Source organism: Pongo abelii, chromosome 6, assembly GCF_028885655.2.
Source record: "Pongo abelii isolate AG06213 chromosome 6, NHGRI_mPonAbe1-v2.0_pri, whole genome shotgun sequence".
NCBI lineage: Eukaryota > Metazoa > Chordata > Mammalia > Primates > Hominidae > Pongo > Pongo abelii.
The window spans coordinates 134,640,920-134,659,554 of record NC_071991.2 but is presented as its reverse complement, the minus strand read 5'-3'; the positions used below and the strand labels follow the sequence as shown (position 1 = coordinate 134,659,554).

The 18,635-nt window shown below is 37.8% G+C and overlaps 1 protein-coding gene across 2 annotated transcripts in view; it reads left to right on the top strand.

Annotated features, from left to right (window-relative positions):
- The window catches only part of PTN (pleiotrophin), a 114,533-nt gene that overhangs the window by 71,355 nt on the left and 24,543 nt on the right, over positions 1-18,635 (top strand). For both annotated transcript variants that reach the window (XM_002818493.5, XM_009243269.4), the window contains exons 2-3: positions 15,960-16,075; positions 17,255-17,428. In XM_002818493.5, coding sequence (XP_002818539.1) covers positions 15,961-16,075; positions 17,255-17,428 — 289 coding nt within the window. In that variant the 5' untranslated portion in view covers position 15,960. The remainder of the gene's footprint in view (positions 1-15,959; positions 16,076-17,254; positions 17,429-18,635) is intronic.

The window sequence follows — 18,635 nt, the reverse complement described above, 5'->3', positions numbered from 1 at the left end:
CTCTTTATGATATCATTTTTAATTTTCTTGTCACAAATTTACCACAATCAGAAATTACCTTGTGTATGAATCTCTTTACTCGTCTATTTTTTTCCATGTTATTTTCTAGCTTGCCCACTAAATATAAGCATCGTGTGGTCAAGAATCTTGTCTGTGTTGTTCAACTCCTTATTTTTATTGCCTAGAATAATGTATGCCACAAAGGCTGCAACTCTTACAAAGTTTTTGAATAATTTAGTAAATGGATACACTATTTGTAATGATCCAAATATCATTTAATATTACCATGAGTCAATATTTGTAAAGTGCTTAAAACAGATCCTTGAATATGGTAAGTACTATAAATAAATTTGTTAACTAAATGAATACTATACTTTCCTAAACTAAAATAAAATTATTTCTGGTGAATAAGAAGACAAGCATTTGACTATATGACTAAAATAATCAGGACATTTATTAATATCTAATACCTTATAAAAGAACTTCTAGCTGTAAGTGGTTTTGTTCACTTTATAGAGAACTTCAGGGAAGTTAAATCTTTGGCCTTAACTGAATCCCTGTCTTAAAATTAATTGACAATCAAAAAAGGGAAATGCAAAATAATTGCCCTTCCCTTGTACTTCATGACATTCTGTACTTCTTATGAGAGGACAGTGAATTATAATTGGCTATTTACTTGTCACTGATGCTTTATTGGAGTGCAAGCTTCATGAGAACAAGCCAAAACATCTGTCTTATCACTTGTCACTGTTGTGTCTTGAGAATACCACCCAGTGGCTGGCATAGGGTAGGTGCCTCCAAAATGTTTAATGAAATAATGTGTTAATTTGGGGTGGAAAGAGGTGTCAGGATAGTTTTGGAAACTTCCTGAATCTTCACATAAAAATAGATGGAGCAGCTGGGCACGGTGGCTCACACCTGTAATCCTAGCACTTTGGGAGGCAAAAGTGGGAGGATCAAAAGGTCAGGAGATCGAGACCACCCTGGCCAACATGGCAAAACCCCATCTCTAATAAGAATACAAAAATTAGCTGGGCAGGGTGGCGCGCACTTGTAATCCCAACTACTTGGGAGGCTGAGGCAGGAGAATCGCTTGAACCTAGGAGGTGGAGGTTGCAGTGAGCAGAGGTCATGCCACTGGACTCCAGCCTGGTAACAGAGCGAGATTCCATCTCAAAAAAAAAAAAAAAAAAAAAAAGGTGAAGCAGTTTGACAGATAGCAAGACCAAAACCCATGGTCAAGATTTAAAGCAAAAATCAGGATAAATTTTTCTCTGACAAACGTGACAGTAAAAGTGGATGGGAGCAAACCACTGGTAACCACAAGACATGCATGCTATTGGTATTTGAACAAAACAAGATAGGGAGAAGCAACATCAGACAGATCTGACAGGGGAGAACCCAAAACAGCTCACACAAGTGCACCGTAGATCATGGTGAGCCAATGTGAGAATAAAAGCTGACCCACCAGGACTCCCTTCTGGGGCAGGAACTCACTGTAAGGATAAACTGCTGTGAAAAAATCAAAATTGATCAAGAGACCAACAATAAAAACAAAAGAGAAAGAGAAAGACTAGATAAAAGAAGAGAACAGAACCTGAAAATCTCAGAAAGATAGATACCATGTTTCCACCATCATATGAAAGAACAGAAGAACAGATTTTGTGAAATTAGAAAAGCTATGTGAACATAAATATGAACAAGAGAAATGTATTGAGGTCAAATCTCATACAAAGTAACTTAAAAGGAGAGAATGAACAGAAAAAGGGGAAGACCATTATTTATATGGCCAATTCAAGAATTTCTGAATATGCTCAAGAAACAGAACAACAAAAATCTTTGTAACCTACTGTTTCAAAATCAGTTAGAAAACACTAAGAAAACAATATAAAATATAAAAGAGCATCACAAATTATAATTAGAAAACTCAGCAATGAGGTGACAGTACTAGGAAAGAATTAAGGGGAAATAAGAGACAAGAGAGACCCTCTCATATTGTTTTATATTGTTTTATACTCAGAAAAGGAAAGAGAAGTGATACAAAAGGCAGGTAGCCCAGCGCCTAGGAACCAGACCTGAAACCAAGGAACCAGATCTGAAACCAGGCCTGGGCCTGCCTGACCTAAGCCTGGTAGTTAAAATTCCACCCCTGACCTAGCAACTGTTGTTATCTATAGATTCCAGACATTGTATGGAAGGACATTGTGAAACCTCCCGTTCTGTTCTGTTTCACTCTGACCATCGGTGCTCACAGCCCCTGTCACGTACCCCCTGGCTTGCTCAGTCGATCACGACCCTCTCACGTGGACCCCCTAAGAGTTGTGAGCCCTTAAAAGGGACAGAAGTTGAGCACCTGAGGAACTCGGATTTTAAGACACTAGGCTGCTGATGCTCCCAGCTGATTAAAGCCACTCCCTTCATTATCTCGGTGTCTGAAGGGTTTTGTCCGCGGCTGGTCCTGCTACATTTCTTGGTTCCCTGATCGGCAAGCGAGGTGAGTAATGGAAGGTCCAGGCAGCTCCTTAGGTGACTTTAGCCTGCCCTGTGGAACATCCCTGCGGGGGACTCCAACCAGCCGGAGCGATGTGGATCCTGAGAGCGCTTCTGGGTAGGCATTTGCCCCGGTGGGACGCCTCGCCAGAGCCGTGTGTGGCAGGCCCCCGTAGAGGATCAACACAGTGGCTGAACACTGGGAAGGAACTGGCACTTGGCACTTGGAGTCCGGACGTCTAAAACTTTGTAAGACTAGTCTTTCGAACTTGCCCACTCATTTGAGTGGAAGCGTGGCCTGATCACCCACGGCGTGCCTTTATGGGCTCTTTGGTTTTTATTTTTGTTTTGACTTGGTTTGAATTGCTTGACAGGATTGATCTTGGGAACTTGCCTACTCCATTCGAGCGGAAGCGTGGCCTGATCACCCACGGCGTGCCTGTATTGGCACTTTGGTTTTTGTTTTTAACTTGACTTAGATTGTTTGATACTTTGGTTTTGGTTTTGACCTGGCCTGGATTTCTTGATACTCTGATTTTGGTTTTGATTCTGGTTTGGCGTAAACTGTAAAAGTGTGTGTGTGCCCTTTTTACCCGTTCTTTGTTTTGTAGTGTGCTTGTGGTGTGAGCGTGGTGTTTTGTCTCAAGGAGACATGGGTCAGGTACCAAGTAAGCCCACCCCACTAGGAACTATGTTGAAAAATTTCAAGAAAGGATTTAAGGGAGATTACGGTGTTACTGTGATACCAGGAAAACTTAGAACTTTGTGTGAAATAGACTGGCCAGCATTTGAGGTGGGTTGGCCATCAGAAGGAAGCCTAGACAGGTCCCTTGTTTCAGAGGTATGGCACAAGGTAACCTGTAAGCCAAGGCACACAGACCAGTTTCCATACATAGACAGTTACAGCTGGTTTTAGATCCCCTTCCCCTCGACAGTAGTTAAGAGAACAGCGCAAGCAGCTGGCAGAGGCAAGGAAAGACCAGCAGAGAGAAAGACAGGAAAGAGAGAGAAAAAGAGGGAAAGAGAGAGAGGAAAAGACAGACAGGAAGAGACAGAGAGACAAAGAAGGAGTCAAGAAAAGAGAAAGAGGCAGAAAGAGAGGAAGAGACAGAGGCAAAAGGAAAGTCAGTGAGAGAGAGACAGAAAGTCAAAGAGAGAAAGAACAAGAGAAAGAGAGAAATATACAAGTTTAAGAAAAAAACAATATACCCGATTCCTTTAAAAGCCAAGGCAAATTTAAAACCTATAATTGATAATTAAAGGTATTCTCAGTAACCCTGTAACACTCTAATACCACTTTGTTGTCAGTGTAAACAAGGGCGTATCCCGAAAGCATTGAGGCCTTCCTATCAGAAAATCCTAAACCCAGTAACCTGTGGATGGCCCAGATGCGTTCAATCTGCAGCGGCAGCTGCTTTGCTAACAGAAAAAAAAAAAAAAAAAAAAAAGGGCATCTATACCAATTCTAAGTTAATTTAGACTAAACAAGGTCTTATTAATAGCAAGGGATAATTGAAATCCCAAACTTACAAGGTTTTCAACAAAAGTAAAGTTTGCTAAAAGTTAACAGTGTAACATTTATTACAGTAACTTATAATCTTGTGGCCTTAGACAGTCTAGTCCATGGACATAAAGAAAGTTCGCTTTAAAAAAAAAAAAAAAGAATGGTTATCTTCAAAAAAAAAAAAAGGGAAAAAAAGACGGGAGGCAGAATTTATGTAAAAAGAGTGTTATATGGTAATTTCTTGTCCTGAAATAAATTAACTGGTTGTTTTAAAAAAAATGTTTGTAGTAAGTCAGAAAGTTGAGACATGTCGAAGAATTGTCGGCTAAAGTTGTGAAAGAAAAAAAGTTATAAAAAAATTTATGCAAAAAATGTTGTATAATTTAAAAGTAATAAGGCCTCCTGAGTACTATTGAAGAAACAGTTTATGTGCAAGGTGTATAAGGAAAGTAAAATATACCTTTGGTAAAAGGATTATAAGGAGGCATAAGAATGTGGATTTTTACCTACATTAAAAAGTTAAAAAAAACATTATTTTGAAAGTTTAAGCAAGTTTTAAAACGTTAATTGTAAAGAAAATTCTGTGTGTAAACATATTAGCAAAAGTTAAAAAAGGTATCATCCAGTTTTTCTGTGAACTGGACATTAAAGTAAAAATGCAACAGGTTTTTCTTAAAGCACCAATCTCCTCTTTAACAAAAATTATAAAAGGTTAAAAAGAGTCTATAAAATCTTACTTATGATCAAACATTAAAAATTAGATAAATATGTCTACAAAGTTTTATTAAAATTAAGTTTAACATTAATAACACACTAATATAAAGGTAAAATTTAGCTTATCTAGTATAAAAATCATACAAAAAGCATTGTTAAATGTAAAATGGTATTTGGCTTTCTTTGGTCTAAAAACCAATAAAAATAGGTGCTAAAAGAAACATTCATTTCACAAGAAGATCGTAAAAGTTAAAAAGTTAAAACAAACTTTGGCAATTAAGACAGCATACCAAGATGCAAATGCCTGGTTGGAACGGATCAAACATTCCATCCGCACGTTAAACAAAAGCAATTGTTATGCTTGTGCACATGGCAGGCCAGAGGCCCTGATTGTCCCCCTTCCACTAATGTGGTCCTCCAGTCCACCAGGCAGGGGCTGCATGGTAGCTCTTTTCCAGGATTCTACAGCCTGGATTAATAAGTCTTGCCAAGCTCTCTCTGCTATATCCCAAAGTCTGGCATCCTGCGGGTCAGCCCCCGAGGGCCATCCAGCCTCCGTTTCCCAACACTAAGTTCACTTCGTGTCTCTCACGACAGGGAGGAAACTTAGCATTCCTTGGAGACCTGAAGGGATGTGATGAGCTTAAGAATTTTCACGAGCTTATCAATCAGTCAGCCGTTGTTCATCCCCAAGCAGATGTGTGGTGATATTGTGGTGGACCTTTACTGGGCACTCTACCAAATAACTGGATGGCACTTATACTTTAGTCCAACTGGCTATCCCTTTCACCCTGGCATTTCATCAACCAGAAGGAGAAAAAAAATAAGACATCATAAAGCGAGAGAAGCCCCTTATAGGTCTTTCTATTCTCACGTCCATTTAGACGCAGTTGGAGTCCCACGAGGAATACCAGATCAATTTAAAGCTTGAAATCAAATAGCTACAGGATTTAGGTCAGTATTTTAGTACGTGACAGTTAATAAAAATATAAATTAGATAAACTACATCTATTACAACCAACAGCAACAAGCTTTTCATGAGTTAAAAGAAAAACTCAGGTCCGCCCCAGCCCTGGGGCTACCTGACTTGACAAAACTTTTTACACTCTATGTGTCAAAAAAAAAAAATGGCAGTTGGAGTTTTAACCCAGACTGTAAGGCCCTGGCCAAGGCCAGTGGCCTATCTCTCAAAACAACTAGACAGGGCTTCCAAAGCCTGGCCCCCATGTCTGAGGGCCCTGGCAGCAACGACCCTGTTAGCATAAGAAGGAGATAAGCTAACTCTTAGGCAAAACCTAAACATAAAGTCCCCCCATCCTGTGGTGACTTTAATAAATACCAAAGGACATCATTAGCTAATGAATACTAGACTAACTAGATACCAAAGCTTGCTCTGTGAAAATCCCTGCATAACCATTGAAGTTTGCAACACCCTAAACTCCGCCACCTTACTCCTGGTATCAGAGAGCCCAGTTGAACATAACTGTGTAGAGGTATTGGACTCAGTTTATTCTAGTGGGCCCAACCTTCAAGACCATCCTTAAACATCAGTAGACTGAGAGCTGTATGTGAATGGGAGCAGCTTCACCAACCCCTGCAAAGTGACTCTGAAGAAGACGACAAGCCCTGCTCCAGTCACACCCGGAAGCTGACTGGTCCGCGCATGGCCGAAGCATGAGGAAACTCATCGTGGGACTCATTTTCCTTAAAATTTGGACTTGCACAGTAAGGACTTCAACTGACCTTCCTCAGACTGAGAGCTGTTCCCAGTATCTACGTCAAGTCACTGAGGTAGGATAAAAGATTGCTACAGTCCTATTATTTTATGGTTATTATAAGTGTACCAGGACTCTAAAAGAAACTTGTTTGCATAATGCTATTCTATCCAAGGTATGTAGCGCAGTCTCTAAATGTTATGTTTGTGGAGGAACTGTAACAGGAGATCAATGGCCATAAGAAGCCTGAGAATTAGTGCCTACAGACCCAGTTCCTGTTGAATTCCCAGCCCTAAAGAATCACCCTGATCATTTCTAGGTTCTAAAAGTCTCAATTGTTGGACAATATTGCATAGCTAGAAAAAGGAAAGAATTCACTCATTCTGTAGGATGACTTAGTTGCCTAGGACAAAAACTGTGTAATAGTACCACAAAAACAGTTACATGGTGGAGTTCAAACCACACAGATAAAAATCCATTCAGTAAATTTCCAAAGTTGCAGACCGTTTAAGCCCACCCAGAATCCCACCGGGACTGGACAGCCCCCACTAGGCTATACTGGATATGTGGACATAGAACCTACGCTAAGCTGCCTGACCAGTGGTCAGGTAGTTGTGTTATTGGCACTATTAAACCATCTTTCTTCCTACTACCCATAAAAACAGGTGAACTCCTGGGCTTCCCTGTCTATGCTTCCTGCAAAAAGAAAAGCATAGCTATAAAAAAATTGAAAAATAATGAATAGCCCCCTAAGTGAATCATACAATATTATAGGCCTGGTACTTAGGCACAAGATGTCTCATGGGGATACCAGACCCCCATTTACATGCTCAACTGAATCATATGGTTGCAAGCTGTTTTAGAAATCATCACTAATAAAACCGGTCGAGACTTGACTATTCTGGCCCAGCAAGAAACTCAGATAAGAAATGCTATCTATCAAAATAGATTGGCTCTCGACTACTTGCTAGCAGCTGAAAGAGAGGTCTATAAGAAATTTAACCTTACTAATTACTGTCTACACATAGATAATCAAAGGCAAGTAGTTAAAGACATAGTTAAAAATATGACAAAACTGGCACATGTGCCTGTAGAAGTGTAGCACAGATTCGACCCTGAAGCCATGTTTAGAAGGTGGTTCCCAGCACTAAGAAAATTTAAAACTCTTATAATAAGAGTTATAATAGTAATAGGAACCTGCTTACTGCTCCCTTGTTTGCTACCTGTACTTCTTCAAATGATAAAAAGCTTCATCGCTACCTTGGTTCACCAAAATGCTTCAGCACAAGTGTACTCTATGAATCACTATCAATCTATTGCACAAGAAGACATAAGTAGCAAAAATAAGAGTGAGAACTCCAACTAATAAAAAGTGAGAGTCTTGAAGGGGGGAAATGAGGGATGAGAGAGACCCTCTCATATTGTTTTATACTCAGAAAAGGAAAGAGAAGCGAAAAAAAAGGCAGGTAGCCCAGCGCCTAGGAACCAGACCTGAAACCAAGGAACCAGATCTGAAACCAGGCCTGGGCCTGCCTGACCTAAGCCTGGTAGTTAAAATTCCACCCCTGACCTAGCAACTGTTGTTATCTACAGATTCCAGACATTGTATGGAAGGACATTGTGAAACCTCCCGTTCTGTTCTGTTTCACTCTGACCATCGGTGCTCACAGCCCCTGTCACTTACCCCCTGGCTTGCTCAGTTGATCACGACCCTCTCACGTGGATCCCCTTAGAGTTGTGAGCCGTTAAAAGGGACAGAAGTTGAGCACCTGAGGAGATCGGATTTTAAGACGCTAGGTTGCTGATGCTCCCAGCTGATTAAAGCCACTCCCTTCACTATCTTGGTGTCTGAAGGGTTTTGTCTGCAGCTCCTCCTGCTACAGTAACCTACTGTTTCAAAATGAGTTAGAAAACACTAAGAAAACAATATAAAATGTAAAAGAGCATCACAAATTATAATTAGAAAACTCAGCAATTAGATGACAAAACTAGGAAAGAATTAGAATTATAAGAAATCTATTTTAGAAATGAAGACTAAATTAGAAGGGACACAAGATTGAATAAACACAAGTAATACCTTCAGATAAATTGAAGATAAAAAAGCAATTGCTTTTAAATAAAAAATATAAAAAGGATTTGAGATAAAATGACAAATATTGAAAATAAGCAAAGCAAAGATCTCATTACTGTCTGAAAATATTTAACCAAAATGAAAAACACCTAGTTATTTTTCAGGAAAATTGTTGTACTTTACAGAAAAAAATCCCTTGGGCATCTCAGCTAAAACAATACTATATTTATAAGGGAAAGTAAAATAGATTCTGAATAGTCATAGAAACTCTTCCACAAGGCATGTCGTAGAAACTAGAACTCTTTTTCCCCAAAACCAGCCATAGAACCTAAAGATATTACTCTAACTTCCCTACACCTTTCTGTGTAAAAACTGGCCATAAAGAAATTATCTGACTTACTTTGTTTGAGTATAAATCATAAGATCTCCATTCCAGAGAGAGTGCTGCCCCACATGCAGAGAAAGCAAAGGTACACAGAGAGAGAACAAGAAGACTCTAAACAGGCAGTCTTTGCTGGGTTTCATCATTCAGCTTGTTGTTAGCACTAGATTATACCTTTTGCGTAATCATACTTCTACACAGCTGTCCATATTTTGTTGAGCCTAGGCATAAAAATAGATAGTTTTCTCCTGAATCTTTGGGTCTTTATTCTGAATGCTCCCATGTCATGTAAAAATATGATCAAATAAATTTATATGCCATTTCTCCTATTTATTTACCTTTTCTCAGTGATTTTTAGGTAACCTTCACAGGGCAAAGGGGAAATTTTCCCTTGGCCCCTGTAAGTATGTAATGACGAAAATGTCTGATTACATAGATGTCAAGCAACTATAAAAATGAGAGCCAAAAGGAGATCACCTATGTAAAATCATTTTAACTGCTTTTAAAATTCGTAAATGGTGGGTTTAGTATTAATATTATTATCATAAGACTAATGTTTATGTAATATAAGATAATCAAATCATTAATTTTATATTTAGTTCTATCATTTCCTTTGTCCTTTCCTCACTCTGCTCACAGAAAATGGGCTGGAAATAAAGACAAACTCATTGAAGCTGAGCATCCCTAGTGCCCAGATTTTGGTCTTAAAATATCATTTATTATTATCAAAATAAACAAACAAAGATTCTTGAAGGATAGACCTGGAAAATCTTGATATACCAGAGAGCATGGAACTTATAAAAGGTTATAAGGCTAGTGTTAAAATAATTCACAAGACAACTTAATTTAGTGAAGCTTACACAGGCCAAAGATGGGACAATTAGAGCTGCAATAAAGATAAAAAGAATGTGATGGCTTAAAACCTATCAAATATGAATAAATGCATGAATTTATAATAACCTTAAAAAAAGAAAAACTGATTGGCCATATTTTAATGATAGTGGAGAGCAAATTCATAACCTTGAAAACTAGATAAATGGAAAGAATCAAGCATTTATCCTATATATCTTTATGAACTTTAAACAGCTGAACAAAATATTAGATGAAGGAAAACATTTCTATATGGAATTATGTTAAGCATTGTATGAAAATGAAAGACTAGAATGAGAATATCACAATTTTGCAACCCCCATCCATACTTATTAAGTACCAATGGCTGTTAACATCACAAAAGAGCAAAACCCAAATATTTTGTAGCTCCTGGTGAAAGAACGCAATGTTATTTACATTCTTACCAAAGGGATAGCACCTGAGTCTGATTAAGCCTCTGCATCCAGCTGCCAATTTGCAGCTGAAGAGAATATTGAATTGCACCATGAATTTGCAATCATCAAAATCTGGAATATGGGATACTAATGATTAAGTGGCCTGGGTTTTGTAAAAGTAAAAAGCAAGAAAAAGAAAGTGATGGAGGGTAACCCTGTATAGTAAAAGCAAATTGAAAGAGGTATCAGTTTAAAAATAAAATAAAATAAAATAAAATTAGACAAGTCAAGGGAAGCACCCTTGAATAAAACCTTCAAATAATACAAATAAATAATTACTATATGAGTTACTTTTGGAGGGATGAGACTGTCATTGGGATGGGAAACATGTAAAGCCTTCTCACGTGACTGGAAAAATCTTACAATAATTTGCTAAGCTCTTTAGTGGGTTTGTGTGGTTTTTCTATAACTTGTGTTTTGTTTTACAATAAAGAGGTCAGAAAATTACTATTTCACGAGAGTTTATGCAACTGAATCACACAATATCTAGAACAATCTGGCAACGTGAAACAAGTAATGCAGAAGCATCACAAATCATTTACTGTCATATGAGACTACTCTCAAAACTGATTGTTTCCAGCACTTCTTTGGTAAATTACACATCCCCAGGTATTGACAAAGGGCAGAGACAATCTTTTATTATGACTATTCATTCCTCTGTTTAATGCCATGTTTTGCTGGTATTTTTCACTAGCCAAAAGTGTTATGAGTAGTAGCTATTTTAAAATCTTAGGTACTTTAAATAAAAAGTGGGAGGTGTAATAGTTTTATTACATGAAGGGTATAATATGTAGTTGCAAAGTGAGATGTTTTTTCTCATTTCATACAAGTTTAATTGCATTTACATATTTCCTGATTATCAACATTGCAACATTGGACCTCTTGACTTCAGCGAACTCAAAAGAAATACCGGGGATGAAGGTCCTTGAGTTCTTATTAAGCTTCCAAGAAGTAAAGGCAGATTTAATTTGTGTCCTGATAAGGCTGAACACAACTTCAGTTGGTCTCAGTTAAATCGTGTCTCTCTCTCTGTCCCTTTTTGTTTGTTTTGTTTTGCTTTTGGATAATACTAGATAAAGCATAATGCTTTTTTTTTTTTAATAAAAAAGCACTTCTTTGTAGTAAGTAATAAGAGTAAAGGGGTACACTAATTTTATTCAGCAACTAATACTATATTTCTTAATATTCTGGTTATCTCTATGTCTGTATCTTGTAATCTTCATGAGAAGTCTCTCAAGTAATTGTTACAACCACCCCCATTTTGCAGATGTCAAAACAGTTCAATCCGCTGTGATTTGGTAATTTGTTCAAGGACACTCAAAAAGTAGGTGGTATAGCTGAAGTTTAGGCCAAAGCTTTTGCCTCCAGATCCTGTATTAATCCCCCAAATAGTTCGCTAAAGTACAGTTTCCAGCATCCTTTCCCTGTATTTAGATATTACCATCTAATATTTAGATATTACCATCTTGAAAATTCTAGATCTCCTTAAAATACTAAGGAAAAGGGGAGCTCTCTTTTCCTAATCAGCTATTTATCCAGAAAAGAGATTGAGATTTAATAGATAAACACATTCCCCTAAAGTTGATTTCTTTAATGTCTTTTAATCATTGAGTTTCAGATTTCATTGAGATAACAATAATTTCCAGGCACCCAGCACCCAAATATGGTAGTCTTCAAATTAATTGTTAATATGCAGCTAAGTCTATTAGGGCAAGTACAAGAATGATGGCAGTAGAAAAAGGGGGTGAGAAATAAGTAAATTATTCAAAAGAATGGAGTCAATTTAGTAAGGCTTTATTCTTGCACTATTTTATTTTCCCCAGATTAAAAAAATATGCCACGATCCTGGTCACTTCCTTAGAATCAATGTTTTTGCCTCTGCTCTCATTTGGCACTCAGTCTGTTGGAGAACAGGTAGGGTTAAACTTCATACAGGAAGAGCTTTTGCCCTCACTTGCTGCTAAGGACAAATAAACAATCCACTATGCAAATATCACTAGCAAGGGGAACTGTTATCTATCCATATACTAATTACTCAACTATTTACTACAACAGCAAGGCACCAGCAGGCCAGTTGGGTATTGTTTTGGGCATACCTGAATTTTTGGATAAATTTAATCATTGCATTTTTAAAACTCCTTACTCTCTTCTTTCAAACAACCTTTATTCATTTTCTCTACCCAGAAACATCTAAGCTCTCAAAATATAGGCTTAAGTAGAATGATGAGCAAAATAGAAGGAAGGGGAGAAGAGGTTGAGAAGAACAATGTTCTTCAATTCAAAGCTGTTGTTGAACACGTATTGTACACAGGTGACCCACTGTACACATGGACTTGTGTGCATTTTTTTCTTGGAAGATTTAAGTGCTGAAATCCAGCATTTACTCAATTCTTAATATTCTGAATTATTCTAAATTAACATTAGAGGCAGATAGAGTGTATTTCCATTCTACTCTCTCTCCAACTCCCATCCAGTACTTATCTTTCCTTCTTTCCAGTCAGCTCGTATTTCAGTTATAATGACTTGTTTAGTAGACCATTCTATACTAAAAATTTTATCTGATTTGGAAATTCTGGCCTGCGTGTTTTTTTCCTTGAAATCAGTGAATAGAACTGGATTAAGAGAAATCTTTTTGAAAATAATGATGAAAACAAGAGTTTAACAATATAAAACTAGAAATGCTGAGGTTAAAACTTGCCAGTGATAGCACCTTGCCATGGATAACTCTGTGTGTGCATGTGTGTGTATATGTGTGTTATTGTATTATTTATGGAAGGTAGAGTCTTTCTATTTCTGCCAAGTTATCATATTTCTCCAGTGGGATCTGAGGTGCTTCTGGCCTCTCTTCCTGTTGTATGTATCGTAGGACTATGGAGGAGCATCCCATGGCTTGGGCAGAAAGTTCTCTCAAGAGTTCTGCGTTCTCCATGGGAATTTCCAGATTCTCACAGTAATCTAATTCTCAACAACCTAAATACTTCTGATATTTGTAAGTAATTGTTGAAAATGCAGGTAAATTTTAACTTGGAAAGAAATATATTGTAATTTAAAAGTTCTGAATCAAAAAAGTAATTTGCCCTTTTAAACAATTGAAATGAAAAGTTTCTGCCAAAGCGGCAGAAAGAAGGCTTTCAGACAGCCTCTGGGGAAAGAAAGCTCAAGGACTTCCACTTTGGTTTACTTTACACTTAATAATTTTAAATGACATTCGAGTACATTATGAAAGATATAGTAGCACTGATGTGCCAGTGCCCAACTCAAAGAACTGTGAAAAGACTTGCAAACCTGTGAGTCTAGACTGGCTTCTTTTATCATTCACACCCAATTAAAAGCACAGGAAAAGCCTCAGAATCAGTAGAAACTTTTCTGTGTGACCATTCATGAGGTATTAGGTTGGTGCAAAAGCAACTGCGATTTTTACTTTAAGGGCAAAAACCGTGATTACTTTTGCACCAATCTGATATAATAAGAATTTAGCCTCAGGAGGAAGAACAAAGCACCTTATCTTATATTGCAGAAAGTGCTGGAGATGGTGAGTAGCTAATCTAGGCTTGTGATTCAGGGAAAAAACTAAAGGTTCAAAATATTAATTTTAATTGATAAGTGAAATATGCTTCATCCATATGTTGGAATCCAAAGTCATCAATTTTAAAAAACAACACTAATTTACATTCCCACCAGCAGTGTAAATGCATTCTTATTTCTGCACAGTCTTGCCAGAATCTATTGTTTCTTGACTTTTTAATAATTGCCATTCTGACTGGCGTGAGATGGTATCTCATTGTGGTTTTGATTTGCATTTCTCTAATGATCAGTGATGTTGAGCTTTTTTTCATGTTTGTTGGCTGCAGAAATGTCTTTTGAAAAGTGTCTGTCATATCCTTTGCCCACTTTTTGATGGGGTTGTTTGTTTTGTTTTTTTTTTTATAAATTTGTTTAAGTTCCTTGTAAATTCTGGAAATTAGTTCAACCATTGTGGAAGACAGTGTGGTGATTCCTCAAGGATCTAGAACCAGAAATACCATTTGATCCAGCCATCCCATTACTGAGTATATACCCAAAGGAATATGAATTATTTTAATATAAAGACACAGACACACGTATGTTTATTGCAGCACTATTACAATAGCAAAGTCATTGAACCAACCCAAAAGCCCATTAATGATAGACTGGATAAAGAAAATTTGGTACACATATACCATGGAATACTAGGCAACCATAACAAGGAATGAGATCATGTCCTTTGCAGGGACATGGGTGAAGCTGGAAGCCATTGTCCACAGCAAACTAACACAGGAACAGGAAACCAAACACCACATGTTCTCACTCATAACTGGGAGTTGAACATTGAGAAGACGTGGACACAGGGAGGGGAACATCACACACCAGGACCTGTTGAGGGGTGCGGGGTGAGGGGAAGGAACTTAGAGGACCAGTCAATAGGTGCAGCAAACCATCATGGCACATGTATACCTGTGTAACAAACCTGCACATTCTGCACATGTATCCTGGAACTTAAAGTAAAATTAAAAATAAATAAATAAAAAAAACACTAATAAGAGACAGCATATCCAATGCCACAGAAAAGGAGAAAAATTCACTGGCAAGGATATCATCTCATAGATATTTTTCAATGAGGAAAATAAATTAGAGACCAGAATAATCTCAACCCCTTATATACATGAAACGTTTTATTGTTCACACTAAAGAGAATGTTAAAACACCTAAACTAATCTATTACTACCTCTGGAAAAAAAATTATCAGCCTATGATCATAGGTCATTACAACCATTTTTACATGAAGTATAACACACCACTAACACAGCAGATGGAGCTCAATAACTGCCAGGCAAGTTGCTGCAGCCATGATATGGTGTAGCCATTGGGAAGTGGGTCGTCCTGGAGCTTGGACTGAGACTTTCTCAAGGGTGTTTTGGCCAAGTGACCATATTGACACTAGGCTGTCACAGGTGGCTTCAAGTTCTAGGAGAGTCTTTCTAATGATATCTTGGGATTTCTGATTCACATCAAATGTGAGCATTTCCTATTATGAGTGAGTGTAAAGACTTCACCATATCCTAAGATTAGAGGATTTTTAGCACATGTGAGTTTATCATTGTGTTTGATATGTATCACAGGTGTGCTAGCTCTACTTCTGGGATTCACTCTTTATTAGATCAATAAATAATGGAATAATGATAAGATGATAGTGATGATTATGACAATGATTTTAAAAAGGTCAGAGATGTTGGTTGTTGTGTATGCATCTAATTAGAAACGGTAAACATATACTTGTATAGGTAATTCATTCATCATGTCTACTCAAATTGGTCTTGTGTACAGCAATATCATTGCTGTGGTTGTTTCTAATATTGTCAGGAATTTTGAAGATGGCTGTAGTTGTCGATATTACCAAGTGATGCTATCAGCAAGACAGTAGGACTGTGTTCAAATGCATGCCTTCAAAGTTCTTTTGCTTCCATAATTTCTGAGTCATACTTAGCAAATGGTTGTGAAGTCTTAAGTGAAGAACTGTTGCGTTTTGTCAGTGAATACGTGATTGATTGCAGAAGAGCACTTATTTCAATGGCTGTTGGTGAGAATAGATAAAATTCTACCCAAGATAATTGATATGAATCTTCCTGAAATCTAACATTCCAGAAATGGAAAGTGGAGCCTTTTCATCAAGGAGTTCAATGAGTCTTCCTCTCTGACTTAGGTTAATGCCACCTTCTTCTCTTTCTCTCTTTATTCCTAGAATGCAGGCTCAACAGTACCAGCAGCAGCGTCGAAAATTTGCAGCTGCCTTCTTGGCATTCATTTTCATACTGGCAGCTGTGGATACTGCTGAAGCAGGGAAGAAAGAGAAACCAGGTAAGCAGTAGGGTTCTGAAGGCAAGATGCCTCATTGATGAATGTCCATCTAGCCTAATTACCTGCTTTTCCTTCCTCTCTTCTACTCTGCCTCTCTCCCTTCCTATTTCTCTATTCCTTCAATCTTCCCTTTTTAAAAATAATTACTTAGAGGAACCTAAGAAATATCCTGTCTTATTTTTCTCCCATTGTATGTCCTGGATTGCATGACGATGATGATCATTAATATAATGATCAAATTAGCAGCTACTATGTATAGAACATTGACCGGTAATCAGGTGCTTTATTATTTACCTCTCTACCTCAAAAAAAAAATGCACTGCAACTTGTTTTTCTCCTTAATTTCAGATTTACAGAGGAGGAAACTGAGGCACAGAGAAGATAAAGCACCTTCTCTGTGCCACTCTCAAAGTCATAAGTAGGCTGTGGAACTGACAGTCTGTTTAAATCTGTGATCCACCATATTTGTATGATGTCATTCCTTCTACAAGACAGAGAAAGGAATAACAACTTGCATTGAAATGGCTCATTTGCTCACTCTGTCACCAGGCTGCAGTACAGTGGTGCGATCTCAACTCAATGTATCCTCTGTATCCCGTTTCAAGTGATTCTCCTGCCTCAGCTTCCCGAGTAGCTGGGGTTGCAGGCATGCACCACCACGCCCAGCTAATTTTTGTATTTTTAGTAGAGTTGGGGTTTCACCATGTTAGCCAGGATGGTCTCGATCTTTTGACCTTGTGATCTGCCTGCTTCGACCTCCCAAAGTGCTGGGATTACAGGCATGAGCCACTTCGCCCAGCTGACAACTGTTATTTCTAATAGAATATTTTCTCCATTTTTAGGAGAACTATTTTTGACCATCTCTTCTTTTATAGAAATGTTTGCTTCTAAAAGGAGATGCCACTAAATCACTTAGCACAGTCTCTGGCACATAGTAAGAGGGAGTTTAATTAACATTAGTTTATCTTTTTTCTCAGTTTTCTTTCTCTCTTCTCTTGATTATTCATTGGTTCAATAATTTGGTTAATATTCATCATGTTTCTATTATTCATTAGACAATAAGGATACAGATTAAAAAAACACAGATCCTGCAATTAAGGTGCTCAGGAATGAACTTGGTTATATCTGGAAGTTAAGGAGTTTTCTGTATGTTGATTAGGTTTTCTTCCTTTCATTCAGAAAAAAAAGTGAAGAAGTCTGACTGTGGAGAATGGCAGTGGAGTGTGTGTGTGCCCACCAGTGGAGACTGTGGGCTGGGCACGCGGGAGGGCACTCGGACTGGAGCTGAGTGCAAGCAAACCATGAAGACCCAGAGATGTAAGATCCCCTGCAACTGGAAGAAGCAATTTGGAGGTAAGCCTCATGCTAATGAGTTAATCTCCTACTCTGAGATAATTCTCAAATTTTTCCACCAAATGTCTTTTTAAGGATAAGTACTTTTTATTTTAAATAACTTTATCTTACCAGACACAAAGTGACCAGACATCTTTCCCAACCCCAGTGTTTCTCAACTTTGACACTGGTCCCATTTCAGGCCAGGCAATTATTTGTTGTGGAGGCTGTCTTGTGCATTTTAGGGTATTTAGCAGCATCCCTGGCTTCTACTCGCTAGTTTCCGGTAGCATTCCTCACCCACTCCAGATGTGAAAACTAAAAATGTCTCCAAATATCTATGGCCAAATGTCCCCTGGTGGTCAAAATCATTCCTGGTTGGGAATCACTGCCTTTCCAAAGGGACATAAAATATATCCTTGATTCTTCTGAATAATGTTAATTGATCTGTCTTCTCTCTCTTTTCTTCTATTTTTAAGTTCCTTTGATTTTTTCCTTTCCCCTTTTCTTATTTATTCTCCTCCTTCTCCATGTTTCTCCCTGTCACTTTCAGACCTTCTCTCTCATTTGATCCCTCCCCATCCTCCACACAGGTTCACAGATTCACTTACTGAGTTCAGCAGGGCTGCTCACAGCCACGTTTCATAAATCTTTCTCCCACTGACTGGAGTCAGTCTTATGCTGGCCTGATCTATCTATCTGAGACAGGATCTCTCAACACTTTCAACTTTATATCCAGTACTGGACCCTCAAATAACCTCTTTCTTCCACAATCCAGACTTTTTGTCTTTCTTAGCCATGGTGGGACATGATGCCTGAAATGTCCTATCTGTGTTCTATGGAAATGCACTGTGGCCCATAGACAAGTGAGGAAGGATAATGGATGTATACATGTGTGTCTTTTTCTCCCTCTGTAATCTTTGGGGTATTTTTTATTTGAATGGAGATAGACAAGTTCTGTAAAAGTGTGATGGAGAACAGGTACATTTGGTCTTAAATTGTATATGGGCACCTTAAAAACCCACTTACAAGAAGTTTAAAAGGTCTATCTTAAAGACTTACATTGAGAATATTAAATAACTCTCAAACTCAACAGTAAACAACAAAACAACAACAACAACAAGAAACAAACAAAACCTAACAGTTCAATAAGAAAGTGGGGAAAAAACATTAACAGACATTTTACTAAAGAGGATACATAGGCAACAAATGAACTCCTGAAAATATA